Source organism: Capsaspora owczarzaki (assembly GCF_000151315.2).
Source record: "Capsaspora owczarzaki ATCC 30864 unplaced genomic scaffold supercont2.14, whole genome shotgun sequence".
Classification (NCBI taxonomy): domain Eukaryota; class Filasterea; order Ministeriida; family Capsasporidae; genus Capsaspora; species Capsaspora owczarzaki.
Window position 1 is genome coordinate 410,462 of NW_011887305.1, and position 25,438 is coordinate 435,899.

Sequence of the window (25,438 nt, forward strand, 5' to 3'; positions counted from 1 at the left end):
CGCAATGCTACTTTGCTCAAGCGCCTGCGAGCTGAAGGAGCGAGCGAGGTAGAGAGAGAGACAGAGATAGAGAGAGAGAGCAAAACAGTCGCAACACGAGAGCAGTTCGCAACTCAACAACAACAGATCACAATCCCACTCTTCCTCTGATGCCTCGGCCACTTCTGCACTGCGCAAACATGCACCATGGATGTTCTCTACGCATCCATCAATCACTACTTGCCTGTCGCTGTCTGATCGCAGGTGATCCGTATTGCGATCTTTTGCTCAACACTGTGCTAAACTTGGATGTTTTTGGCTCAGTCTTCATTTTTGTTTTCTTTGTTCATTCAAAATCATCCACCCCGACCGATCAACATGCTCCGCCAGACACGCCTCCTGTCTGCAACGAGCAGCAGGATGATCTCAACACGAGCAGCAGCGGTTGCATCGTCGTCGTCATCGCTCGGCAAGGTCGTTCGCTTTGAGACTGCGAACGCGGAATCAGCTGCGAGCGGCACGCTGACCAAGGTCAAGAAGCCCCTGCCCAGCTCTGCGCGCGTGGTCATTTGCGGCGGCGGCATCATTGGCAACAGCGTTGCGTACCACCTGGCCAAGCTCGGCTGGAAGGACGTCGTGCTGCTCGAGCAGGGCAAGATTGGCTGTCTGACAACCTGGCACGCGGCGGGTCTGAGGCAAGATGCGGTCGACCTTCACAGAGACCAAGCTCTCGGATTACGGCAGCAAGGTCTATGCGAGCCTCGAAGCCGAGACAGGTACGTGATAACTTGTTTTTTTTTTCATTCCCCCCATCACAACGATCACAACTGAGGCGCAAAACCATCAAGTACCATCAAGTTCAGCAATCGCTTGTTTTACGTCGATCGTCGCTCTCGTTCCCGTTGGTCGCTCTCGTTCCGTTTCATTCCCCCCCCCACTTTTCTCCACTTTCTCCTGTTTCAGTTCCGTTGATCGCTTTTTTTTTTTTTCGATGGAATCGGTTCGTTTTTTGTTTGCGGTCAACTTCGTCCTTTTCTTTTCTTTTTCGCTCATCTGTTCATTTGTTGTTGTTTTTTTTTTTTTTTCATTTTCGGCTTCACTTGTTTTTGTTCTCGTTTCGCGCTTTCACTTTCATTTTTTTCTCGTCTTCTTCACTGTGTTCTCGTTTCATCAGGTTTTTGCTTTCCATCGCTTTTTGCATTTGTTCAGCGTGCTCTTCTTTTCGCTCTATTCTTTTTTTTGTTCTCTTTTTTAACTTCTTCCTGTTTTGTCACGTTTCAAAACTGTGGACATGTTGGCTGTTTTTTTGTTCACAGTTGAGCAAACCGACACTCATCAGACACACGCACACAAGCACACACACACCACGCAAAAGACACTCGGCGCAAAAGTCAGCTCGTCCGTTCGCATGCCAAGCAACGGGCAAAGTGGAAGAGATAAGGGGGAAAGCGAGGAAGGAGAAGGAAGAGGGAACTGTGGAAACCGCTCACAGTTACGAAGAAAGCAAAAGAGCGGACAAAAAGCAATGCTCCGCGCCAGTATGATGGCGAAAGCCGAGCATGTGCTCAAATGAGCAAAAGGAGAAAGCAGGGGAGACTTGTCGGAACATTTCGCTCCATTCGTTCGATCGCGTTGAAAAATCGGATGGAAGTGCAACGAGCTCCACTTCTCACTTGTCGTTTGCTGTTGTGTGGTGCTGTTTGGATGTTTACTTAGGCTGGCGGCAATGCGGCTCCATCACGGTCGCGCGCAAGGACTCGGAGCGCCTCACTCACATTAAGCGCAACGCTGCCAAGGCCGCCGCGTTCGGCATCAAGGCCGAGATCATTAGCCCGTCAGAAGTCTCAAAGCTCTATCCCATGATGCGCGTACGTCCATTGAGTTTGGTGCTGAAGCGAGAAAGAGATTATCGTCAGTTGCTCAGCTCATCTTTTGCTTTTGATTTTGTTTTGTGTGCTTGATTTTCAAACAGACTGACGATCTGGCTGGAGCATTGTGGCTGCCAGAAGACGGTGTCGCCACCTCAACAGACTTGTGCAATGCCTTCTCGAAGGGCGCCAAGATGAATGGCGTCCAGATTCACGAGGGCGTTGAGGTCCAAAAAGTCTTTACCAAGAACGGTGCCGTTTCTGGTGTTCGTACCAACGAGGGCGACATTGCCTGCGACGTTTTCGTCAACTGCGGCGGCCTGGTACGTGACGAATCGCTTTCGGGTTGCGTGTGTCGAGTTGTTTGTTTTTTTGTCTCATTTTTTGGATTTTTTTTTCGGCGTTGTCTCCCCTTCACCCTCCTCATCAGTGGTCGCGCGAGATTGGCAAGGTAACTAGTTGACACTATTGAAATGGGGGCCCCCATCATGGATTTAAACGGCTCACCCGTGCACTTCCCTCATTCCACTTTCTCTCCGACAGCTGAGCGAGCCCCAAGTCAACATCCCGCTGCATGCTGCCGAGCACTTTTACATTGTCACAAAGAACCTGCAGGGCGTCCACCCCAATTTGCCCGTGATGCGCGACCCCGACGGTTACACGTACTTCCGCGAATGGAGCGGCGGTCTTGTTGCTGGTGGCTTTGAACCAAAGTGCAAGCCCTGCTTCCACGATGCCATTCCCAAGCCATTCGAGTTTGAGCTACTTCCCGACGATTGGGATCACTTTGGTAAGTGGCTTGGGCTTGCAGCAACGACATTCAGCGCTTGTCTCACTTGCAACCTCTTTCCCCCCTCCCCTCTTTCCCGCTTTCTCTCTCTCTCTCTCTCAGGCGTGCTCATGGAGCAAATCCTCCATCGCATCCCCTCCATCGAAAGCGTCGAAGTTCGCAACATGGTGAACGGCCCCGAGTCCTTCACTGCAGACAACCAGTACGTCCTCGGCGAAACCCCGCTCATCCGCAAGTACTTTGTTGCCGCGGGCATGAACAGCAGTGGTATTGCAAGCTCTGCTGGTGCGGGCAAGGCGCTGTCAGAGTGGATTGTTGCCGGTCAGCCGACCATGGATTTGTGGGCGATCGACATTCGTCGCTTTGCTCCCTTCCAAAACAACAAGGCCTTCCTGCGCGAGCGCACCCTCGAGACTCTTGGCCTACACTATGCCATCCCGTGGCCCAAGCGCGAGCTCGAGTCTGGTCGCAACGTTCGCCGCTCTCCGCTGCACGACCGCCTCCAGGCGCGAAACGCGTCGTTTGGCAGCAAGTTTGGTTGGGAGCGCGCCAACTGGTTTGCACCGAAGGGCGTCGAGCCCGTCAATGTGTACTCGTTCAAGCGTCAGAACTGGTTTGAGCACGCGGGTCGCGAGGCCCTCAACACGCGCAACAATGTGTCCGTGTTTGACCAGACCTCGTTCGCCAAGTTCCAGGTCCAGGGCGCCGATGCAGAGCGCTTCCTGCAGCGCACCGCAGCTGGCAACATGGCCGTGCCGATTGGCAAGGTCGTCTACACGGGCATGCTGAACAACCGCGGCGGCTACGAGACAGACGTCACCATCACCCGCACCGCAGCCGACACGTACTTTGTTGTGAGCCCGACCGCTCAAGCGGTGCGCGATCTGGACTGGATGAACAAGAGCATTCTTCCCGACGAGCGTGTTTCCATCACCGACGTGACTTCCGCCTACGCCGTCATCGTCGTCATGGGCCCCAACTCTCGCACCCTGCTGTCCCGCCTCCAGTCGCCCAAGTGCGACTCCCCGACCAGCGAAAACTCTGTATTTGCGTCCAAGAACTTCCCCTTCGGCACAAGCCAGCTTGTTGATCTCGGTTTCACGACCATTCGAGCAACGCGTGTCACCTATGTTGGTGAGCTTGGCTGGGAACTTTACGTTCCGCAAGAGGTAGGTGGAGCGAGTGTGTGGCAGGGAGAGTTGTGAGAAAGTTTCGAAATATGTACCATCATTCTCACTTTGCTTTTTTTTTTTCCTTTGTTCCGCTTCTACCTTGTGCACGTCGCTAGATGGCTTGCTCCCTCTTTGACGAAATTCTGGCAGCCGGCAAGGACTTGAGTGTGGCGCTCGGCGGCTACTATGCCATCGATTCGCTCCGTATCGAAAAGGGCTACCGTGCATGGGGCGCCGAGCTCACATCCGAAGTGACGCCGATCGAAGCTGGTCTGTCGTTCGCCGTCGACATGAACAAGGGAGATTTCGTCGGTCGCGAGGCCCTCGTTGCCCAGAAGAAGAGTGGCGTCAGCAAGCGTCTCGTCTCGTTCATGGTGGATGACGGCGCCGAGCCGGGCGACCATGCCTGCATGTGGGGCGATGAAGCCATTGTTCGCGACGGCAAAGTCGTCGGATTCATCACCTCGGCCTCATACGGCTACGCTGTCGGCAAGACTGTCTGCATGGGCTTTGTCAAGAACGACAGCGGCGTTGCCGACCCGGCCTTCGTCATGGGCGGCAAGTATCAAATCGACATTGCCGGCAAGCTGTACAATGCCACTCCTACGCTCAAGCCCGCATATGATCCGACCAATGCTCGGGTCAACGCTTAATCTCGTTTGATTTTGACATGTTTGTTTTTTGCCCCATTTTTGATCCAATACCAATACAAAAAGAATAGAATAGAATCGTCAATGTTCTCAACAAAGCATATTGCCTACATGACTTGGACCATCATCTCGCTCTCATTCAGATGCAGGCTTCAAGGACGTGGGTTGAGCCTGTTGTTGCTGCTTCAATTGTTCAATCTGCTCCTTTGCTCGTTGCTGCGCTGCAAGTTTCTCTTCAAGAGATACTTGTCTGAATTGGTCCAGAAGTTCATCCGTCCATCGTCGAATCTACCGCACCAAACGTCACCAAAAAGTGGTAAGTCAACGGTCGTTCGATAGGGTCAATAACATTGCGTGTTTCAAAGCGGCTCAGACAAATTCAGCAAACAAGAAAGCTGGACGGTCTTACCGGTGAGAAGACATGTTCGTGATCGCCATAATCCGCCATCCAAACGCCCCAGAATACGACAACTGTTGATTCCATCGTGGCCAAAGCATCACACAGCCACCACATACAAGTCGTGTGAGTACACAGGTTGATCGTTGGTCATTGGGTTTGGTACATGTGCTTCTCAGTTCGAACGACTCCGGTCCCCAATCGCTCTGCCAGTGCATCGCATATTTGCACGTACATGCAGCAGCTAGACGCGCGATATTCTGAAGCGTTCCTTGGTTGTTGGGAAACAGCACGGGCAGCGACAGATCGCGCTCGGCTGCGTCGTCTTGAGCCTTCTGCTGGGCCTTCTTGTCCGTGCTGCTGGTGCTGGTGCTGCTGCTGGTGCTGTTCCGGATGGACTGTGGCCGAGTGAGTGCATATGGATGTGTGAGCGCCAATGCTGCAGCTGCACTGGGTCGACTGGCAGAAGCGCAGTGTCGCGGCAATCTTGGCACCAAAGTGACTGCTTGGCGCGAAACCCGACCAGCCAACGCGAACATGAACAATGAATACAAAATAGAGTGAGCCACGAAAATGACACATAAAGAGATGAGATGCAGTAGAAGGGGAAATTGTGTATTACAAATAGACGAAAAGCATGTCAACCATTACAATACACAAAACAAGTCCCTTCGACCAGCACGAGTGCAATCGGCCAACAACATTGAAAACAAGGAGGGGGGCACAAACAAAACATGCGAGAACAGTAAAGCACAGAAAGGAATACAAATGGATGGTAGCTAGTCATGTTGTTGCAAGTCAAGGTGGGAATTGCAAAAAGGGGAGGGGCGGGGGAAGGGTAGATAGCACTTGTAGGGCGGGGTAAAGCAAAAGGGTGCTTTGATTTACTTGTTCAATTTCTCGAGAACGAGCTCGTCGGTCAATTCGGCAACGTTGCGCACAGTCAGGTCTACGTGGTAGGGCTGCAATGACGGAATAACAACAACAACAAAAAAAAAAATGACGAAACAAAAAAATAAGAAAAAGCGGTGAGCGTTTTGCACCATCCCATCAACCACAATGGCATTCACGGTTGCTCAAAATACAACTCACATCCATGAGTGTCACCACTGCACCGTGGTACGATGAGATCTTGCCGCGAATGAGCATTGGCAATTTCTCGCCAATCAGGTTGATAAAAGCGAATCGCACAGTGTTGACGCCCTTGATGGTCACGTTCTGACGGAGCAGACCGAAGGCTGCCATGTCGTCTATAGTATCAGGGAATGTCCGCAGAAGGAAAACAATGAGAACCCATTCAGAAATGGTCAAGTCAGCGTCTGTTTTCTCTCAATGCGACACGACAATGCCAGGACGCCATACCCTTCAGGTTGGCACGCATCTGCTTGAGACCACCTTCACCAGAGCCAAGCAAGATAATCTGGCTGTTACGCTCGTCCAGGCGCAGCAGTGTCCTAAAGAGCCCGATGACAAAGCAAAAAAAAAAACGTCAACCTCAAAAGCACAAAATGGATAAAGCACGAGAGAACAATACTAAACGAATCTGTACCAGTTCTTGGGCTTGCTGTCGTTGCGGACTTCGGCGATCTCGGCCTTGAGATTGTCGACATCCACGAAATTGACGTGGTTGATCGTTGTGACAACTTGCTTTGGCGCTGTGAATGCCTTTGGAGTAAAGCCGCCACTACCACCGCCGACAACGCTGTTGGGGCGTTTGGCAGGTTGTTGCGCGTTGAGAGGCGAGGCACCTGCGGCGACCGCAGAGGGCTTGGCCTGTGATGCGTCGAAAGGAACCACCCGAATCAGTCAAAGGTTTCCAACAACATCTGTTCCCCCCCCCCCGCTTTTTGTTTTTTCTCGAGCCGTGCAGAATGCAAAATCCAAAACTCCAAAAAACGGACCACGCAACCCCAGCCTCAACGAAACATACAGAAGTGTTTCCAGAAGGAGCAGTCGCTTGCGAAAACTTGCTGCTAAAGTTGGCAGTGGTCAGTTCGGCCTTGTCCGACACGAGCATGTCGAGGTTGTAGTGACCCAAGAATTTAGACACGCTGCTCTTGTTGACGGCCACCTTGGCTTTGCGGGCACCGGGCAGGTTGTCGCCCATCCAGGTGATTTGGGCAAAGCGCGGTGCGGCGAGGCCACCCTTGGCGTCCTCGCGAATCTTGACAAGACCTGAGCGGGATGGCAAAAACGCAAAGTTGGGTTTAAGTTTTTGGTGGAAGACGCACAAAACACACTGCACCGACGACAAAGACACGCGCGCGAAAAGGTCAAAAACAAAAGCTCGGACATACCATAACCAACCATATCCTGGTTGACGAGCTTGGCAAGCTCCTCCACACCGCCAGAGCCCGAGCCGAGCATGCAAATGGTATCGACGCTCTTGCCCTCGTAGCCAAAGAGGACCCAGTTGAGAGTCGACGTGTCTGAGCGGATTTGCTGAACGACGCTGCTTGCGGCCGCCATATCGATAACACTGACCTTCTTGCCTTCGCCGCTGAGGGTCTTTGGCGCAGCTGCCTTTGCGGCGGCAATAGCTGCCGGCGAGGGTGCAGATGATGAGGAGGCGGCGGTGGAAGTGGGTGCGGTCGGCGTCGTGGGAGTAGTAGGAGCGACTGGGGCCGGCGACGACGGAGGCTTGGCGGTTGGTGTTTCGGAGGGCTTTGAGAAAATGTTGGCCACACGAGGGACTGGGCCCGAGCCAGAGCCCTGCAACGAACAAAAGGGGGGGATATCAGAGAAGAGTTGCATGGGTGAGAGGGCAAATTCACAGGCAAGAGGAGATCGTGTTGAAAAAAGAAAAAGAAAGTCACGAAAACTTACACCCTTGCCAGCGCTTCGTTGCTTGTCGAGCAGGACACTCTCCGACAGCTCATTCAAGTCGGAGGTCAACACATCCACGTTGTAGTGTCCCAAGAATGCGAGGATGCTCGACTTGTTGACAGCGACCTTGGCCTTCTTTGGCGCAGGGACGTTGTCGCCCATCCAGGTCACGAACGCGTACCGAGTGGCATGGATGGCCTCGCTGCGATCGATCAAGCGAGCAAGCGCTGCGTTGCAGAAGGAGCATGAAAGTGTCAGCAAACAGAAACCAAAAATGCACCCAGCTACAAACGAACAAAAGAACAAACGAAAACAACAGAAACACCTACCGTAGGCAACAATGTCGGCAGAAACGTGCTTGCGAATGTCTTCAATGGCATTGCCGGTGGCCAACAGACGAAGTTGGGCGACAGACTTGCCCTCGTAGCCAAGCAAAACCCAGCTGGTGGCACTCTTCTCATCGCGGACAGACTTGACGGCGGCAGTGGCCTTGTCTTGGTCGAGAATCTGGACCTGCTGACCCTCGCCAGAGACGTTGGTGGAGCTGCGAGGGGCTCCGCGGACACTGGCAAACTTGCCGAGACCGGTGGCGTTGACACTCGACTTGACCTGACGAGCAGCCTCGATAACGGCGTTTTGATCGACAGTCTTCTCAATCTTGCTCATTTGTTGCTGTTGCTGGGCAGTTTGCATGAGCGAAAGCAGCTGCTGGTACTGGATCGGCTGACCAGCTTGCGCCTGAGTGGCCGTGCCGTAAATGTCCTGGAGCTGCGCGGGGGAGACGGCGGACAGCAGCGCGAGGTATTGGCGGTACTGCTCCGTGTAGGCAGCAGCGGCAGCGTCGGCGGCAGGGTCGCTGACCTGCGGCGCTTCGTACAGTTCGGCGCCGTCGTAGCCGTAATTGTCGCCGCTCTCGAGCGGCGTCGCCGCCTGGTAGTCCTGCGGTGCGGCGTACAGATCGGCCTGGGCGCTCGCCGAGTATCCATGCGAGCCGTAAATGTCCAAATCGCCACCCTCGACGTTGCCCTCGCCATACTGGTACGGCTTGTAGCCGTCGAGCGACTCGTACTGGTTGTCTTCGATAAAGCTCTTCGACACCTCCGAGTGATCAATGTACATGGGTTCGTCCGACAAGGCGGTTGCTCGTCGCGGCGCTGTGGCGGGTGCTGAGGACGCAGGCTCCTCGGCCTCGCCAGTCAACGCCTCGCGCACCTTGGCCGTGACGTTTGCCTCGGTCATTTCGCGCATGTGGGACACGAGCATTTCGAGATCAAAGTTGCCCAAGAATTTGGACACGACGGCCATGTTTTTGGCGACTGTTAAAGGAGTCCTTGCTGTGAGTTTTTTGTGGGACGCGAAATCGAACGCAAAGTGGCAGGTATTTTTTTTTTTGCTCTTTTTTTACCTTCAGCCTTCTTCATCGAAGGGATGGCGTCTCCCATCCATGTAATGTAGCAGTACCTGATGGAAGAGAAGGGCAAGCAAAGAACGAGAGGCGATACAAGTCAGCGCCACAGTTTGAAGCTTTTGTCTTCATTCATTTACCTCCAAACACCATCCTGCTTGACGCGGGTCAGTGCGTATCCACCAACGTTGGGGCGCAGAATGCAAGCAAGCTGGTCAACACCACCGACGCCAAAGTCTGACAGAGTGATTGTGTCCTTTTCCTCCGAGGCGAAGAAGGCCCTGGGGACGGATCAAAATGCACAGCAGTTACAATGAGTGACAGTAATACAAGATGGGGTATTGCCAATGCCCAATGTCACCACACTCGCCACCTCGCTTGACACTTGACATGAGCGTCAAACAACAAACAAACCCAAACGAACCCTTACCAGTTGAGATCCGTGTGCGGGTTGCGCAGCAGAGCCAACGTCTCGAGCGCTCGACCTGTGATGACAAAGCACAATCGGAATCAAAAGGCAAGGCAAGGAGAGAGGTGAGTACTTGTTCATGCGTGAGTGCGAGTGGATGAAGAACAAGACAAAACGGCCGTTTCTTTTGATTTTTTTGCTGTTGATCGCACTCTGCACGAATGCTGCAAGAGGCACAGAGACAAGTGACCGATTGGCGATGGATCAGCAGCTGACAGCAGATCTTCACAGCAGATGCTGACGACAACAGAATCAAAACGAAAAAAAAAAAAAAAAACAGCGGTGTCACTCTGGCAAACCGCTAAAAACAGGGCCGAGTCATACGGAAAATGGACGGCGCAAAGTACCCAATCCTTAGGGGAGAAGTTCTACTCGTCCGTTAGTAAGTTTTTTTGTTTGCTTTTTTGGGTTTGTTTGTTCGTTGAAAGTCAAAGTCAAAGGGGGAGGAGCCCGGACGGGTCAGCAGGGCGAGCGGCAAACGAGCTCAAGTGCAACGACGACGACGAATCGTAGGACATGATGAATTCGCCGTTGGTGGTGGGTGTTTGGGGGAGGGTTGGGTGTGTGAGCAAATGTGATCTCGATGAAGGGGAAACAAGGGAAAAAAGGGCGAAACAAAAACAAAAAAACAAACAAAAATAAAATAAAAATAAAAAATAAAAATAAAAAAACAGAGAGACGTCAAACACCCCGCTTGCACAGAGCAGCAGAACGAGAGAGCGACAGAGCAGGAGACGGGAAATGAAGGCGTGCATGCGGTTCAATGGCATCGGCACAAGTCCGATCCTCCGCCGTGCCATCAAAACACAAAAGCGAGTCAAAATAAAATAAAAATAATAAAATAAAAACTCAATGGAAAACCCAATGAGGATTTATTTTTTTATTTTTTTATTTTTTATTTTTTGAAACGGCGTCTTTTTGCTCGCTGTTGCTGCTCCGAGGGCGGTGCGCGCCCGGCGTTCTGAGCAGGATTACGACAGCACGAGCGTGTTGCATTCAGAGTGTCGCAGGGGTTTGCTTTGCCAGTGCGGTCCCGCGGTCGATCACGAAAAAACCGTGGCAACCAAAAACACAACAACACACAAAAAAAAAAAAAAAAAAAAAACAATACAAAACAATAGAAAACACACACAAAGGAGAAAAAAAAAAAAAAAAAAAAAAAAAAAAAAAAAAAAAAAAAAAAAAAAAAAAAAGGCAGCGATAAACCAACCAGTTTGAGCAGCCATTACAGCTGCGTCTCCTCGAACGTTCTCCCCCCCCCCTCCCCGCGCCACGGCTGGGCAATCCGCTCCAACAACAGAGACAAAGAGCATGCAAAGGGGAGAACCAGCGTTCAAAAATCAACCGAAAAAAAAACAGACCTTCGTCAACAACGCGAACCGACATCTGCAAAGCTGGTTAGGAATAAAAATACAAAAAAAGAAGAGTGTGTGCAAGACGATGAGAAGATAGTGGGGGAAAAGGGAGGGAGTGGCGATGGTTAGAAGAGAAGATGACGAGATAGTTAAAGAAATAACAAGTCACAAGGAACAGGCGGTGAATGGGGGGGGGGGAAAGGAAATTGGGAAAAAAAAAGCGATTCAATCGTCGTTTCACTTCTCTTGTCACCTCGAGCAACTGCAACGAGTATGGGAACTGCACTGTCCAATCTTCCGCTTGATCCACAGATTCAGTCAATCGTCATGCATTTTACATTCAAAAGTTACAAATCTACACCTTCAACAACTCTCTCAACCTCCTTCTGCGTCCTCCTCCTTCAACCATCCGCTCTGTGTTCTGCAACAACTTGGAGCTCAGACAGACTGCTCTTCAAAGCGAGACAGAACGCTGCGAACAATGCCAAGAAGCTGCGGTGCACTTTGCTCAGCTTGCTGCTGACGAGGAGCCACGAGAGACTCAATCTCGGACCGAGCTTCCACCAGTTGCGCCGTCTGCGAGTAGTGCGCCTCCGCTGCGCGCGCTCGTTCGCTCTCAAGCACGGCCAGTTGGCTGGCCATCTCTTCCAGTTTCTAAAACCAAAACGAAAAAGTACAAGGAATAGTCAGCGCACATCAAAACATCGGAACACACCTCGCTCGCCCTTCTCCCTTGCTTTTTGTGCGTACAAGTTTCAGCTCGCTGTTCTCAGTCTCGAGGGATGCAATGCACGCATCGCGGGTGGCAATCTCGTTGCGATGGGCCATGCTCATGCGCTCAATCGCAAACCGCTCGCGCGACAGCTTGACACGCTCCTCGTTGATGGCAATCTGCAGTGCCTCGTCAAACTGGCGCTGTTGCTGCGCGGGCGAAAGGGAATAGCTGCCACTTGTGCTACCAGCTGCGGGCGCTTGTCCCTGGCTCGGTTGCTGCTGTTGCTGATGTTGCTGCTGTTGCTGTTGCTGCAAGTGTCGCTGACGCGCGGCGGACGAGACCAGACCAAAGTCACTGCTGCGTGAACGCGCGTTGGGAGTGCCTCGAATGCGCTCCAGAGCAGGAGACATGGTGGGCGTTTTGCTCGCGCTTGGTGGAACGGGCAGACGCGACATGCGACGGTTGGCAACTGCACTCGCAGAGACAGATGGCTCGAGACGCTTGCCAGCGCCGGGCTCCTGATCGAGATCGAGCACAGGCAATGCGGCGGTGATGCGCGCAAAGTGGTTTGTGCTAGACCGGCGGGGATCGGTGCGCCTCGACGACATGCTCTTTTTGGGTGACGGACTGGATCCATCAACGGCGTCCAGGCCGGGGCATTCGTCCTCGTCGAACTGGATGCAGTCGGCACTTTCAGCCAGCGCTAGCTTCTCGGCCTCGTTCAGTTCTACAGGCGCGGGCATTTCGTGGCTTGTGTCGGGTTGCATCGGCAGCGAAGGCTCGTCGGGAATGACGCGAGATGGCGTGAGCGAGCGGCGCTGCTGCTGCTGCTGCTGCTGCTGAATGTGTGACGGGGATGGACTCGAGGGCCAGCGACGCTCAGCATCTGTAGCACGCGCTCAAAGTTGGCAACAAGCTCATCCACGCCAGCAGACAAACAACGACCAAAAACTACCACTTACAAACGCCGCTGCTTGAACGCCGCTCGTTGCTCATGGGAGTGCCCATAGAGGAGCGTGGATGGCCAGAGGGCGAGTGGGCGGACGCCGGCGACCTTGCCATGCCCGAGCCCATTTTAACGGGTGTGGTTTGCGCACTCTTGACGGGTGTGTCTGCCGGGGTGGCCTGCTTGCTCTCAAGAAGCATGGCATGCAACTGGCGGTTGACAGCACCCGAGGAGATGCGACGCGAACGCTGCACAGCCGTAAGGGCATCCATGGCAGAGTCGTCAAAGTTGAGCTCCTCCAACTCGGGAACGTCGTCGTCAGCCTCGTCCAGGATGAGGGCAGCCTCGTCCTTTGCAGGCTCGACCTTTGCTGCTGGCGCGGGCATAAAGCTGGTTCGTCGGCGGTTGCCTCCAAGCGACGGGCGAGGCATTGCGGAATCCTTGCCGTCGCCGCTGGGCGATCGGATTGACTGCAGGTTGTTGAGCAAGTCCTGCACGCTCTGCGTGAACAAAACAGAGGTGTGCTGTTGTTGGTGATTGTGTTTTTTTGGATTCAAAGGGCATCGAACTACAAGCAAGAAAAAAATCGGCAAACTATGTTGACTCACCGACACGTCCAGATTGGACGACAAGGCGGGAGCAGGGAAGGAAGCAATGCGTCCCCGAGGAGAGCCAGGCGAGGTGCCCAAAGAGTTGTTGCCCGAGTGCAGGATGGCACGCTTGTGCGCAGTCTGGCGGATGGCCATCTCCAGCGATTGAACCTGCAGGAACACATCGTCTTCGATGGACAGCGGCTCTGCTCGGACAGTGAGCAACAAGTGAGGACTTGGGAGACAACCTGGCCACCATAGCGACCCACAAACAACTGTTTCACAACAAGATATCAACAACAACTCACCTTCAACTCGCTCGGCATGTTGAGTGGACATAACCTCCTTGGGCGGCTTGGTAGTGCTGGAGCTCGGCGTGGTCGGCTTGAGCTTGAGAGTGCCCAGGCCAGACGAGAGACGCGGGTTGGAAAGTGGAGCCGCGCGCGACGGCGTCGTGGTGCCAACACTCGAATCGCTGCGCTTCGGAGTTGACGGGGCAACACTGGTCGTAGGTGTAGCAGGCGCGGTAGCTTCTGCGACCGGTGCAAGCAACGAGGGCGTCGACGCGGCAGCCGTGGTGGCAGCTGGCGGGAACACGTCCATGGCACTCCGGCGAGCGGGCTTGACACGGGGACTGCTGATGCTGCCCGTGGCAGCGGAAGCCGATGCACGGCCAGAGGCTGCAGAAAGACTTTGCGGCTTCTCCTCGCGCATGGAGCTGGATCGGCTCAAAATCTTGCCCGTGACCTTGCCAAGCGTCTTCATCATGGTGTTGGAGCGCTTGAGCTTGTGACCAGCGCCAACAGCCACTTCCGCAAGGGGGTTTGTAATGCAGGAAACCTCCTACAAAGAGCAGATGACAAAGTCAGAACAACAAGAACAAGAGTCCCGTTCGCTCATCGAATCGATTGCGGTTGACTGACCTCCTCCACGCCGTTGGCTTCTTGGCACTTGGCGAGTTTTGCCATAAACTGCTGCTTCTCTTCGGAGGAAGTAGCTTGGTAGACGTGGCACACGTCTGGGAAGACAATGCCAAAGACATTGGCGAACGCTGTGGCGTTGATCTCAGAAGTGAGACAAAATAAACGACAAAACATGGTACGCGCTGCAACCACTGCATCTTTGTCGCTTACCTGGCGCATCAGCAACGTCCACAATGTGAATATCACGAATGTCAGCGTGGTTGACGTGCCTGTACGGCGTCTTTTGGCGGAAGCCAGCGCGGCGACGCTTGACAACTTCCACAGCATCATTGAACAGGACGATGGTCATGTCGATCAAGCACGCCCCGATTGTATCGACGAGCGACCCCGCGGCGTTGGCGTCGTAGTCTTCGTTCTCGGTTGCGAGCCGCATGACATTGACCCTGGCGAGCACTTGGCGGTTGGCGGAGAGCAAGGTCGGCTATGGTACACAAGATCAATGACAAGAGAGTCTAGTTTAGTGATGACTTCGGGCAACAACAAAACCAACCATCAAACGAAAGAAACGCTGTTTACCGGGCAATCTTCAATGCTCTGGATGAGCTCGAAAAGCTCCATCTGCTGCTCGGTCTTGCGCTTGGCCTCGTTGATTTCGCTGTTGTTGGCAATGTGGATGGAAAAGTAAGCACTTTTGCTTGAAGAAGCAGACAACGGCAGAAACAATTATTTCAATCTTACTTGACGATTTCGCGGATGGTGACAATCGCCTCGTTGAGGTGGACATGATCGGGATGGTCTTGCGGGGTGTGCTTGAGTACCTCCTGGAGCAAAAGCACGTAGCGAGGTACGCGCTGCACGGGCAGAATCAGCATTTCCTTGAGTGTTTGGCGATGGCATTCAGGTCGTGCTTGGCAAATCTATTGCGGGATGAAACAACGAGGCAAAGTAGTCGTGCATGAGCTTTGAGAAATGGCGTGTGACTTGGAATGCTCCTTTTTGTGCTCCACGATCCAGAATCGCTTTCGAGCGCTGTACCTTAAGGAACTCGCGGAAGGCGGACTGAGTTTCGCAAGTCTCCAGCGTTTTCTTGGACAGTTGGAAAAAGTTGACATAGACGGTGTACGCCTTCAAGGATTTGAGCTAACATTGCAGAGTGGTGGGGGGGGGGCAAGTCAGAAAAGAGTCCGATCAGATTTTGCAACCCGCAACTAGCAGAGCACTTCTTACAACTCCAAGGAATGTGTCGCCAATGCACTGGCGCGAGTTCCAGTTCTTCCATCGGTTGTTCAAAGCGTCGAACAGCGGCGTGTTGCATTCAATGATGGCCTCCAAGTTGGAAAAGAGCTTTTTGAATTGCTCTGGATCGATGAGTGGCTTGGAAGTGCGCATCGATGCGCGAAGCGGGTTCATAAACACCTATCAAAGTCAAGAAATCGAAGAACAAGAGAACGTTTAAGCAGAGTCGTGTTGACGATCAGTGTACGGGACGACAGTGATGAACAGCTGACGCAAGCGAGCCCATTCCACCAAGCATCATGACTTCCTCGCCAACCAAAGCTCGACCAAACAATGACAAGCACTTACGTTAACAATCATGTTGAGATAGTTGAGGTAGTTGCGCTCAGTGTCGATGAGTTCTGCAATGATGGTAATCCTGCGCGCGTCGGACGATTTCGGCTTGTTGGGTGTCACCGCGCTCGCCGTGCTCGAGATGCTTGTGATGCTGTTGATGCTGTTGAGGCTTGTAATGGAACCCGTGCGCATGAGCCCCGGACGAGCATTTGCGTCCACATCTTCCTTGTGCTGGTCGTCCGCTGGAATCGCGGCAGCTCCCTTCAGCGTCGCCATTCCGCGCACAGAGTTGCGCTTGGCCAGCATTGCAGCCGGCGTCGACATGCTTTCAAAAGGAATGGTCCTGCAAATGTTCAAGTTCGAGTTAAATGTCAGCGAGCTGAACAGGATTCGAGCAGCAAAGACGAGAGGAATTGAAACCAAAAAGAAAAAAAAAAAAAAACGGTCTGAAACCGTTTCAAGCTGGAATTGCATTGAATTTTGAAACCAAAGACCGACGATGAGAAAAGAAACGCGAGCGCAGATCATCGTCATTCAGATAGCGCTCCTCAACTCTTCGCATTCAGTCGTACGAGTGGTTTTTTCAAAAAGAGTGAATGAGAGTGAGCGAGAATTGAAGGTTGAGATGAAGGGCAAACCTGTTCAAAAGCGAAAAAGAAAAAAAAGGAAAAAAAGTGAGAGTGAAACGGCGTCTATTTTGGCAAAGTGCGTTTTTGCTGTTGTCGGCGGTTTTGTCGGCGGTTGCAAAAGTTGCATCGACGCTTTGGAAACACAAGGAGAGCTGTAAAGCGAACGATGGACGTGTTGGTTTCAGCGCCGAGGCGATGGTCGGCCGGTCGAAGCACACTCGATTGAATTGCATACATCCAACCGTTTTCGGAGGAATGCGCGTCAACCGCCGTTGCGGTCTCAACCTGCATTCTACCGCATAACATTCATGCCGCCAGATTTGAAGAGAGCAGAGACAGAACTACTGCGGACGAATGAGCAAACCACATGGACCAAAAGAAACCGAAACTTGTAGAATTGACGACAGTAAAAAAAGAAATACACGAAACAATGCAATCATCATAGCATCCACATGACGAGAGGAAGCGACCAACAGTAAAAGTATCAAAAGAGACAAGGCAAGCGGTTTGCAAACGCATTCGAAGCGAAGCTAGCGAGAACCGAACAAAGAAAAAAAAAAACCAGCCAGACACACAGCAAAGAAAAACCAACAAGCAGACACGGCACAGAACACAGTGCATGTATAGATGAGTGTGAAAAAACAATGGGGAATGAATAAAAAATAACAGGCTGACGAGACAAAGCGACGAAAGCGAACAGAACAACAACAAAAAAAAAAAAAAAAAAAAAAAAAAAAAAAAAAAAAAAAAAAAAAAAAAAAAAAAAAAGGGAAAGAAAAGGAATAAAGCCAGGGCGAGAAAAAAGAAATCAATCGAGCTATAAAAAAGCGAACAAGAGAGGAAAGGGGTGATGGTGTAGCACCAAAGTCGAAGGCCAGAAACCACGACGAACAAAAAAACGACGAGCTACGAGGGAAAAAAAAAAAAAAAGACGACGAGCAATGAACGGCTCTCACAAGGCAAGGTTGCGGTCAACGCATCCAAAAACGTGCGCTCGAAACAAATTACGAACGCTCGTCAGCCTCGCCGTCTTCGTGAAGCATCGCAAACTTCCAGCGCGTGCTCTCGAGGTCGGAGAAGAGTTCATCTTGGTTGGCATCGGCCGACAGGCGACGACCAGAAAGGGCCGGGGGTGCCAGGTGGGCTTGGTCCAGGAAGGTCGCATTGTAGGGTGCGTTGCGGCCATTGCTCAGCCGCTCGCCTCCAAGCTGAGCGTGCTGGTGAGTGGGAGCAGCAGCGTGATGAGGCTGCTTGAGCTGAGACGGTTGGAAGCGAGGCGAGGACGCGTCCAGGCCAGTCTGCTGTGCGTACATTTGCGCCTGTGCTGAAGGCTGCGCACGCCCGTCGTTCAAGGAGAATGTCTGAAGAAGGTGGCGGAGCTGCGACTCGTCAAAGTCGCCATGGTTTGGCTGTGCAAACACATGGGGCCCGCGATGCTGCTGTTGCGAGTGTTGCTGCTGCTGCATCTGGTTGTGTTGCAGCTGTTGCAAATGAAGCTGCAACTGGACCGCCTGCTGGTGTTGCGGATGCAGGCTCAACTGCTGCTGCTGCTGCTGCTGATGCAAACCTTGCAGCAACTGCAGATGGGCCAACTGTTGCTGCTGCTGTTGAGTCATTTGGAACTGTTGCTGCTGTTGTTGCTGATGGTGGTGGTGTTGCTTGGGAGAGGGTGCTTGGTGAGGGGCTCCACCGTTCTGCAGGCTTTGCAAATACATCAAATGTTGCTGCTGAGCCAGCTGCTGTTGTTGTTGTTGCTGCTGTTGCTGAAGATGGGCAATCTGGACATTGACAGGCACAGTGTGTTGTTGCTGCTGCTGTTGCTGTGGTTGTTGCTGCTGCGGCTGCTGCTGCTGATCTGAATGCTGCAGAGAAGTTCCAACAGTGTCCAACCCTTGCATCGAGCCGCTCGACGAAGAGCCGCTCGAGCCACGGGGACTCAGCAAGTTGGGCGTGTCGTGACCGGACGACGTGACCGAGACGGACAGATTGCCGAGACTACTTTGGCGGCGGTAATCACGTACACCGTCCTGCGGTGGTGTACTGCCATAGTACTCGGAATGCTGCCGCGCGGAAACATGCGCAAACTGCGGAGATTGGGAGAGAAGTTGACTCGACTGCGAGGGGGAGCTGCCCGCGGCGTCCGTGGACACTGTGTACGGAAGCTTGTGGTGGCCCCACGACAGCCGGATGGGCTGGCCTCCAATGTACTGCCCATTCAGGTGCGCGATGGCCTGCTCGGCGTTGCCGTGCTGAGCAAACTGGACAAAGCCGCATGCCTTGCCCTGCGGGATGCGCACGCCGACAATGTCGCCAAAGAGCGAAAAGATGGCCTTGAGCTCCTCGGCACTGACGTGCGGGGAAAGCCCACCCACGTACACTGTCGTGTTGATCGAGTCGTCAACGTGAATGTGTGTACCAGAGCCGTTCGCGGCAGGGAGAGCAGTAAACGGCACGGCACCGCCGTTGGCAAGGTGGAGGGCGCGCAGCGACAGTGGCTGCTGAGGGAGCTGCGCGGTTTGGGTTGCAGCCAGCTGTTGCGGCAGCGCATTGATGCCGGCGAGAACAGCGACTGCCGACGAGCTGCTTCCCAAGACGGCCGTGGTGCCGGACAGCATCGACGACGAGGTCGGCGACATCAGGGGCGAGCCGTTGGCTGGCGGCAGCGAGTGGTACAGCATGGACGAGTACGGGGGAATGGGAGCACCACCACCACCACCACCAGCAGCAGAGCCCATGTCGCCAATGGCCGAGAACGGCAAGTGGTGACCGCCGCCGTGGCTCGAGTGCGACGATGGCGTAGCGTTGGGCGAGGAGAAGTTCGAGATGGGCGCCGATTGCGGGATGATGACCGACATTGGGGGAATGCCAGTGGGCCGTGTGCTGCCTGCAGTGTTGGTGGTGCCGGTGGTGCCGCCGTTGGACTGGCTGTCAGAGTGCGACGTGCCGCTGTTGAACGAGCTGTTGCGAGAAACGCCTGCAGCAGTCGTGACGCCGCCGGCGCCACTCGATGCACTCGAGTTGGCTGCAACGTTGACCGACGAGGTGGACAGGGCCGGCGTCAGCGGCACAGTGCTAAACTTGTTGGGCTGGAACTGCTGCATCAACGAACCGTTCGAGCCCGGGGAGCTCGAGAGCAGAGACGACCCGTTCTGCAGTTGCGAGCTGGTCAGGCCGTTGAGTGAGTTGGTGCTGCTGTGCAACGAGACTGGAACAACAGGAGGCGAGGTCGAGGGCACCGAGCGCGAGACGCCGTGCAGATCGGCGAGGGGTGGAGACACGGTGGGCGTAATCCCGTTCGGTGCAGCCGCCTGGTGGTGTTGCTGGAGCTGCTGCTGCTGCTGCTGTTGCTGCTGTTGCTGCTGTTGCAGCTGCTGGTATTGCTGTTGTTGCTGGGCGGTGAGGATGGCCTGGAGCAGTTGCTGGTGTTGTTGGAACATTTGCTGTGCAGCAGGCTGCTGCTGCTGTTGTTGTTGCTGCTGCTGTTGTTGTTGTTGCTGCTGCTGGTACAGCTGAAGCTGCTGCAGCGCGGTCAGCATCGACGTGGGCTCCTGTCCAGGCAGCATGGTCGCGGGCCCACCAGACAGCTCGCTCACCAGATCGGGGCGCTTTGGCGTCGCGGCACTCACGCGCATCGGCTTGCCGCCGCACCCAACGGCTCCGTTCATCTCGAGCAGCGCGCGGAGGCAGTCGTTCGAGTCGGTGAAGCGCACAAAGCCAAATCCCTTCGGTGTGCCAGCCTGGTCCACGACGACCTTTGCGGTTTTGCAGGAGGCGTACAATTGCTTGAAGAAGCTCTGCGATGACAAAAAAACGAGATCGGTTGAACGTGGATGCCAATGTGCAACACGTTAAAAGCAGAGAAGGGAGTGAGTAAAGGAGAGTGATAAACAAAAAAAAACCAAAAGAACATGGATGTAAGGAAGAGGAGGAGGAGGAGGAGAAGGAGAAAAAGCAAGCATTGGCAACACTCACATGGAGCTGAAAGTCCGTGACGTCTGCGGTGAGATCGCCAACAAAGAGAGAGTACTCGGGCTCGTTGCGAGTTGCGCCGCTGTAGAGTGCCAGGTTTAGTCGGAATCTGTGGGAGAGCCCAGGTGGGAAGGACGGCGCGCGGGAAAACGGTTGGTGAGTGAAAATCGAATCCAAAAAAAAAAAAAAAAAAAAAAAAAAAAGAATAATAAAAAAAAAAAGCATGATCGTCAAAAGAGCAAAAAGGAAAAAAGGGAACAACACGTTGGTGAAATACTATGGGACGAGGTTGTTGTGGGATGGGCCAAAAAAAAAAAAAAAAAAAAAATGAAGAAGAAAATGAAAAAATGAAAATGAAAATGAAAGGGACGGTTGATGTCAGCATGACCAACCACGAGGCGAAACAATGGAAAAGAGAAAAATCAATCAGAGGATCAATAATGATGATGATGATGATGATGATGATGATGATGATCGATCAATGATGGTGTGTATCGATGGATGGAAAGGGGGGGGGGAAACTGGGTCTCGTTTGCTGATGAGGAGACCTCATGTGCCAGCAGTGTGACCACTGACCATCGCCGTGAGTCGAACAACCGACGCTCGCTTTCGTTCCGGTTTTCCCAATTCTGGTGTGTGTTGCGGTTTGACCCCCCTCTTGATTTGTCATGATTTTTCTCGCCGTTTTTCTTGTTTTTCTCCTCCGTCGTGAAACAATTCAAATTCATTGGTGTGTCTCTTATCGGATCCACCAGCGAATGAACCAGCGCACGAAATGCAAGAGGGCACACAAACGGAAGTTGGAAAAAAAAATAAACAAAAAAGAAAAAAAAAAAAAAAGGTCGACACTCTGTCTTGCACTGATGGTGCATCGCAATAAGGATCCAGGGAACGGCCCAGAACCCTCATAACAAAAGCCGGAATAATCGGTAATATCAAGAATAAAAGTACACACACCGAGAAAGACAAAATCAAAAAGAGTAAAAAGGAACAAAGGCAACAAAGGGGAGGGTTGTTAACTGAGTCCATCGATTTTTTTTTTTTTTTTTGGTTTTTTGGGTTTTGAATTTGGCGCGTTGCCAGCGTGGCTGATTGCGTGCTAGGAGAACGCGGAGCGAGCACAACGCAGATCCATCAAAAGAGGGTAGAAATAGCAAAATGGAGAGGCCCGGATGGAAGTGGGACAAACAGGGTTTGGCCCCCAACAAAAACAAAAGGGAAAAAAAAAAAAAAGAAAGGCAAGGTTTCAATGTTAACGGCAGATGACCACAATGCCCCACCATGACCATTGCCACAACCGCGCGCCCGCAATGTGCATCCGAATCGAACACGATGCTTCCGTGCACGGTACTCATCGACACGCACTCGGGAGCGAGCAACGGGGCGGGCGGGGAAGAAGAAGGGGGGAACAAGCCAAGCGAGATCACTCCGCTCGAGATCAAAACATGCTGAATGCTGAAGAGGCACACATCAATCAATCTCACAAATCGCCTCTTTCAGCCGACTCTGCGTTGCACAGCCGCGATTGTGCCCCCCCCTTTCCGCTTGTCGCTCGCTTCTTACAGAAGAGGAAGAGCGAGATGGCCCGTTGCAAGTTCCGGAGAACAGACGAAGAGAGTCAAAAAAAGAGTGATGTTGGAGCGTAAAAAAAAAAAAAAAAAAAAAAAAAAACACCCAAAGAAGCGTGCATGTGCGTGTCGACTCCTGCCGCTGTTCATCCCCCAATGAGAGTACGTGTGTGCGAGAGTGTGTAAGTGTATAGGTGTGCATGGGTGGCATGCGGGGAGTGAATGGGCAAGTGAAAAACCAAACGTCGACAAAAAACAAAGGAGTTCACACCAAGAAAAGTGGGAGTGGGAAGACACAATTTGCCGATAAGGCGGAGGCAAGTTGGATCCGGTTGAAGTGAAAATCGAACAGCGCGCACAAAACCGAATGTCAATCAATGACTCAAGAAGATGGGGATGAAAGCAAAAGTGTAGAGAGAGAGAGAGAGCATCAAAATCAAAAACAAAAAAATGCTGCTGGAATTACCGTCGAGACGGATCGAGACCTGGAATCTGTGCGCCGTTCAAAGCGTGCAGGACACGAACTGCACGGTCCGAGTTGCCAAAGTCGACAAAGCAGTACCCTGCTGGTCCTCTGTTGGAGCGACAGAATGCACCCAAAAAAGCCAAGTCAAGAAGGGCAACAAGTGAGTGAAAAAGTGCGATGTAAGAAAAAAATGGAGGAGGTGGCAGCAAACGCACATCCTCAATCAATGACGGATTGAAGGAAGCCAACAAGAAGGAAGTGACATTGGATCCAATAAGGGAATAAAGAGGAACAGAAGGAGGCGATGGAGGTGAAACTCAGCATTGGAAAAAAAAAAAACGGCACAAGGTGTGAAGTCGAGCAGGGGAAGAAACGCTTGTCGGAGTTTACTGTATGACGAGGTGTTCGCTTCGTTTGGGGTTTCGTCGAGGGGTATGTTCGACGTCAACCACCACAATGCATTGTCTCTCCAATACGCAGTTATCGAAAAGCGACGGGCCGAAACTAACCGACACTGCTAAAACCCGTCCAACCACAACCTGACAACTTTTTTTTTTGTTGTTGTTGTTGTTGCTTTTGTTGTTTGAACAAGGTTCCGTTGCCTCTTATTGTTTGACTGCAAGTGACTCATTCCGCAGCTGTCAAAAGAGGAGTCATAGGAGACGTCACGCAAAGGGTGGCAAAAATAGAGAAGAAGTGCACAAAAAACACAGCAAAGGCCGCAAACTCAAAATGCGGTTTCAGGCTTCAAACAGGTTGTGATCACATTGTCTTTGCCACCAAAATAGGTCGTGTTGTGCCACGAAACACGTCGTCGGCAACAGCCCCTTGCGGCTGAGAAAGTGCTCTACCATGCCAACCTGCTTGACCTTATCAAAAGCCGACCGACCATGTGTATGCGATGCAAACTGCCGCCATGCTTTCGTCGACAGGGGCTTTTTTTTTTCTGTATTTTTTTTTTCTGACTTCGGTTTGGTGTTTTTCGTTTTCGGTTTCTGAGAAGCATCACTGCTTCCGGTGTCGCTGCGCACCACCATCGCTTTCAGACATTAAATTGCTGTGAAAAGCGAACATTGCATGCAAGGCCAAGCGTGTCACAGGGCCAATGCACGCTTACGCACAGCACGAGCCCAAAAAAAAAAAGGTCAAAAAAAAAAAGTGAAACAAACCTCCACAAAGCACCGCAAAGAATCGATGGACTGGCTGTGCAACAGCACAGACAGAGTCATCCAGCTCCATTGAAAGTAGATCGAGCAGAGTTCGAGCACCACGACAGGCCGCAACGCACATCGAGTGCAGATGGCAGCGAGGCACCAAACAGAGGACAACAGCCAAGCGACCAACCGCAGCGAAAAAAAAAAAAAAAAAAAAAAACCCCTTCGTCTGGTCGAGTGATGACAGGAGTCGAGCAAAAAGCCAAAGAGCTCGCAGGAAGCCGTAAAAAAAAGCAGACGCTTCGGTAGAAAAAAAATACAAAGGGAAGGAGGAGATGGGAGCTGGAGGGCGGGAACCAAGTTCCAGCGCGAGAAAACGCCACCCCCGCAACCGCAAGAGTGGGGGGAAGAGGAGCCAGCAGCGACGACTGGGGTGGCTGAGACAAGCGTCCGTTGCGTGCTCTCGTCAGAGCAGTGCACGGGTGACATTCGCCATGCACCAAGCCACCGCCAGGAAGCCGTACGCGCGCACTTGCGATTCCTGTGAGGCCAACCGCACCGCAAAGCGCTTGTGTTTGAACCTTCCCGCCCGTTCGTGTCTCCACCACCTCGCTCCAGCCACTTTGCACGGCGCCAAGTGTCATCGCACACGTACTGCCCAAGCCCCAGCATCCCTGGCCGCGGCCTCGTGCAAGCCAGACGAGGCACACAGGACGCAGAAGGAAACAGAAACAAGATGAGGTTGGCTTTTTTTTTTTTTTTTTTTTTTTTTTTTTTTTTTTGGTGGAGGCCAAGTTGCCTATTTCCCGTTATCGTTTTGTGTGAAGGCTCGTTATTACGGCGGCGGCTGAAGCATCTCTGACACACGACGGACGTGCTTGCATTGGCGAGATTGGACAGCTCGACCGTCTCAAGGAAATCACCATCGTAATCAAAAAAACGGGGGAGGAACAAACAAATCCAAACAGACAAAAACAATAAAGAAAAAAAAAGAAAAAAAAAAAGCTCCACTCGCGTCGTTCATCTTGCAGCAAGTCTGAGGGACAGTTTCCGTTGGTGTGCATAAAGCGAAAATCCACTCAAGCTGGTGTGCATGACAATTGTTTGGTTGCTGGTTGCGGTCCAGCAGCAATGTCGGAGTGTAAAATTGCCGCGATTGGCAAGACTTTGAAAAAAAAAAGAAAAAAAAAAAAGGGAGGACAGCACCACGATGTAGCCACCTGAGGGACGAGCACGGCGCTTTTGCAGCGGAGGCACAGCGGGGTGTGCACGGCGTGCGTCTCGAAATGACTCTGCGGGAACGATCACCCACAGTGTGCAGTGACGCGATCCGCTGATGGTCAAAGTGACGACGATGGCGATGACACGTAGGAAGGGGAAAAAAGCGAGAAAAAAAAAAGTCGAAAATAATTTTTTTTTTTTTTTTTTTTGGTTTTTGGGCGTTTTGGACGCTTACCCGGTGAGGCGGTTTTTAATAATCTTGACCCCGACGACGGGCTCTCCGGCCTGGCCAAAGAGCGAGCTGATGAACGATTCATCCCAGGATGGCTCGAGGTCGCCAAACCAGAGGCACGTCGACATGCTAATGACGGTTCCGGAGGACACAACAGAAAAACCTCAAAAAAATACAACCCCCCAAAAAAAAAAAAAAAAAAAACGAATAAATCAAAAAAAAAATGAAATAAAAAAAATACAGACTGCGTTGAAAAGCCCAAAGAGAAACAAAAGATCAGTTGTCGGTGAGTGTGAGCTGGGAGGAGGAGCAGATGAAAAGCGTCGACAACTTGCGCTTGTATGAAGAGGAAACCGGAGCAGATTTTGAATTGGAAAAATTCGAACGTAGTCACAAATCGAAATGAAATCAAAAAAAAAAAAGACGAAAAAAAAAAACGCCGTGACGCAAATGTTGTGATTTTTTTTCTTTTTTTCCCGAGCAACGCGTACATTTTGTCGATTCCCCAACAAGCATGCGCAGAGCGTGATCTGGTAGCCGAA

General features: G+C 52.3%; 5 protein-coding genes across 5 annotated transcripts; 1 reads left to right on the forward strand and 4 right to left on the reverse strand.

Annotated features, from left to right (window-relative positions):
- Positions 1-357: 357 nt before the first annotated feature.
- On the forward strand, positions 358-4,462 carry CAOG_07593 (dimethylglycine dehydrogenase; the record flags this gene model as incomplete). Its single annotated transcript, XM_004343417.2, has 8 exons — positions 358-667; positions 699-755; positions 1,696-1,847; positions 1,952-2,170; positions 2,278-2,298; positions 2,391-2,637; positions 2,740-3,806; positions 3,926-4,462. 8 exons carry the CDS (start codon positions 358-360, stop codon positions 4,460-4,462), a joined length of 2,610 nt encoding a protein of 869 aa, XP_004343467.2.
- Positions 4,463-5,461: 999 nt separating this feature from the next.
- CAOG_07594 (hypothetical protein) lies at positions 5,462-10,970 on the reverse strand. The gene is made up of 12 exons (XM_004343418.2): positions 10,918-10,970; positions 9,518-9,572; positions 9,228-9,368; positions 9,088-9,143; positions 8,012-8,998; positions 7,683-7,909; positions 7,154-7,568; positions 6,787-7,031; positions 6,406-6,629; positions 6,219-6,310; positions 5,949-6,106; positions 5,462-5,818 (listed from the first exon to the last, which is right to left on the reverse strand). Exons 1-12 carry the CDS (start codon positions 10,940-10,942, stop codon positions 5,741-5,743), a joined length of 2,703 nt encoding a protein of 900 aa, XP_004343468.2. The 5' UTR covers positions 10,943-10,970; the 3' UTR covers positions 5,462-5,740.
- Positions 10,971-11,224: 254 nt separating this feature from the next.
- CAOG_07595 (hypothetical protein) lies at positions 11,225-12,472 on the reverse strand. Its single transcript, XM_004343419.2, has 2 exons — positions 11,662-12,472; positions 11,225-11,565 (listed from the first exon to the last, which is right to left on the reverse strand). The coding sequence occupies exons 1-2, from the start codon at positions 12,391-12,393 to the stop codon at positions 11,350-11,352; spliced, it is 948 nt and encodes a 315-aa protein (XP_004343469.2). The 5' UTR covers positions 12,394-12,472; the 3' UTR covers positions 11,225-11,349.
- Positions 12,473-12,577: 105 nt separating this feature from the next.
- Positions 12,578-16,323, reverse strand: CAOG_07596 (hypothetical protein; the record flags this gene model as incomplete). The annotated part of the gene is made up of 11 exons (XM_004343420.2): positions 16,296-16,323; positions 15,670-16,000; positions 15,313-15,501; positions 15,121-15,225; positions 14,824-14,936; positions 14,662-14,740; positions 14,296-14,566; positions 14,086-14,180; positions 13,471-14,005; positions 13,181-13,368; positions 12,578-13,072 (listed from the first exon to the last, which is right to left on the reverse strand). The coding sequence occupies exons 2-11, from the start codon at positions 15,979-15,981 to the stop codon at positions 12,578-12,580; spliced, it is 2,382 nt and encodes a 793-aa protein (XP_004343470.2). The 5' UTR covers positions 15,982-16,000; positions 16,296-16,323.
- Positions 16,324-17,061: 738 nt separating this feature from the next.
- On the reverse strand, positions 17,062-25,120 carry CAOG_07597 (nucleic acid binding protein). Its single transcript, XM_004343421.2, has 4 exons — positions 24,900-25,120; positions 22,290-22,397; positions 20,259-20,364; positions 17,062-20,080 (listed from the first exon to the last, which is right to left on the reverse strand). The coding sequence occupies exons 1-4, from the start codon at positions 25,022-25,024 to the stop codon at positions 17,291-17,293; spliced, it is 3,129 nt and encodes a 1,042-aa protein (XP_004343471.1). The 5' UTR covers positions 25,025-25,120; the 3' UTR covers positions 17,062-17,290.
- Between the last annotated feature and the right edge of the window lie 318 nt (positions 25,121-25,438).

Coding starts and splice junctions, on each gene's coding strand:
- CAOG_07594 (XM_004343418.2), bottom strand. CDS start 10,942: ATGTCGGTTCGCGTTGTTGACGAAG. Junction 9,573..10,917: donor GGTTCGCGTTGTTGACGAAG/GTCTGTTTTTTT, acceptor TTGTCATCACAG/GTCGAGCGCTCGAGACGTTG. Junction 7,569..7,682: donor AACGAAGCGCTGGCAAGGGT/GTAAGTTTTCGT, acceptor TGTTCGTTGCAG/GGCTCTGGCTCGGGCCCAGT.
- CAOG_07595 (XM_004343419.2), bottom strand. CDS start 12,393: ATGCAACCCGACACAAGCCACGAAATGCCCGCGCCTGTAGAACTGAAC. Junction 11,566..11,661: donor AGAACAGCGAGCTGAAACTT/GTACGCACAAAA, acceptor TTTTGGTTTTAG/AAACTGGAAGAGATGGCCAG.
- CAOG_07597 (XM_004343421.2), bottom strand. CDS start 25,024: ATGTCGACGTGCCTCTGGTTTGGCGACCTCGAGCCATCCTGGGATGAA. Junction 20,365..22,289: donor GGTCTCGATCCGTCTCGACG/GTAATTCCAGCA, acceptor GCTCTCCCACAG/ATTCCGACTAAACCTGGCAC. Junction 20,081..20,258: donor TCACGGACTTTCAGCTCCAT/GTGAGTGTTGCC, acceptor TTGTCATCGCAG/AGCTTCTTCAAGCAATTGTA.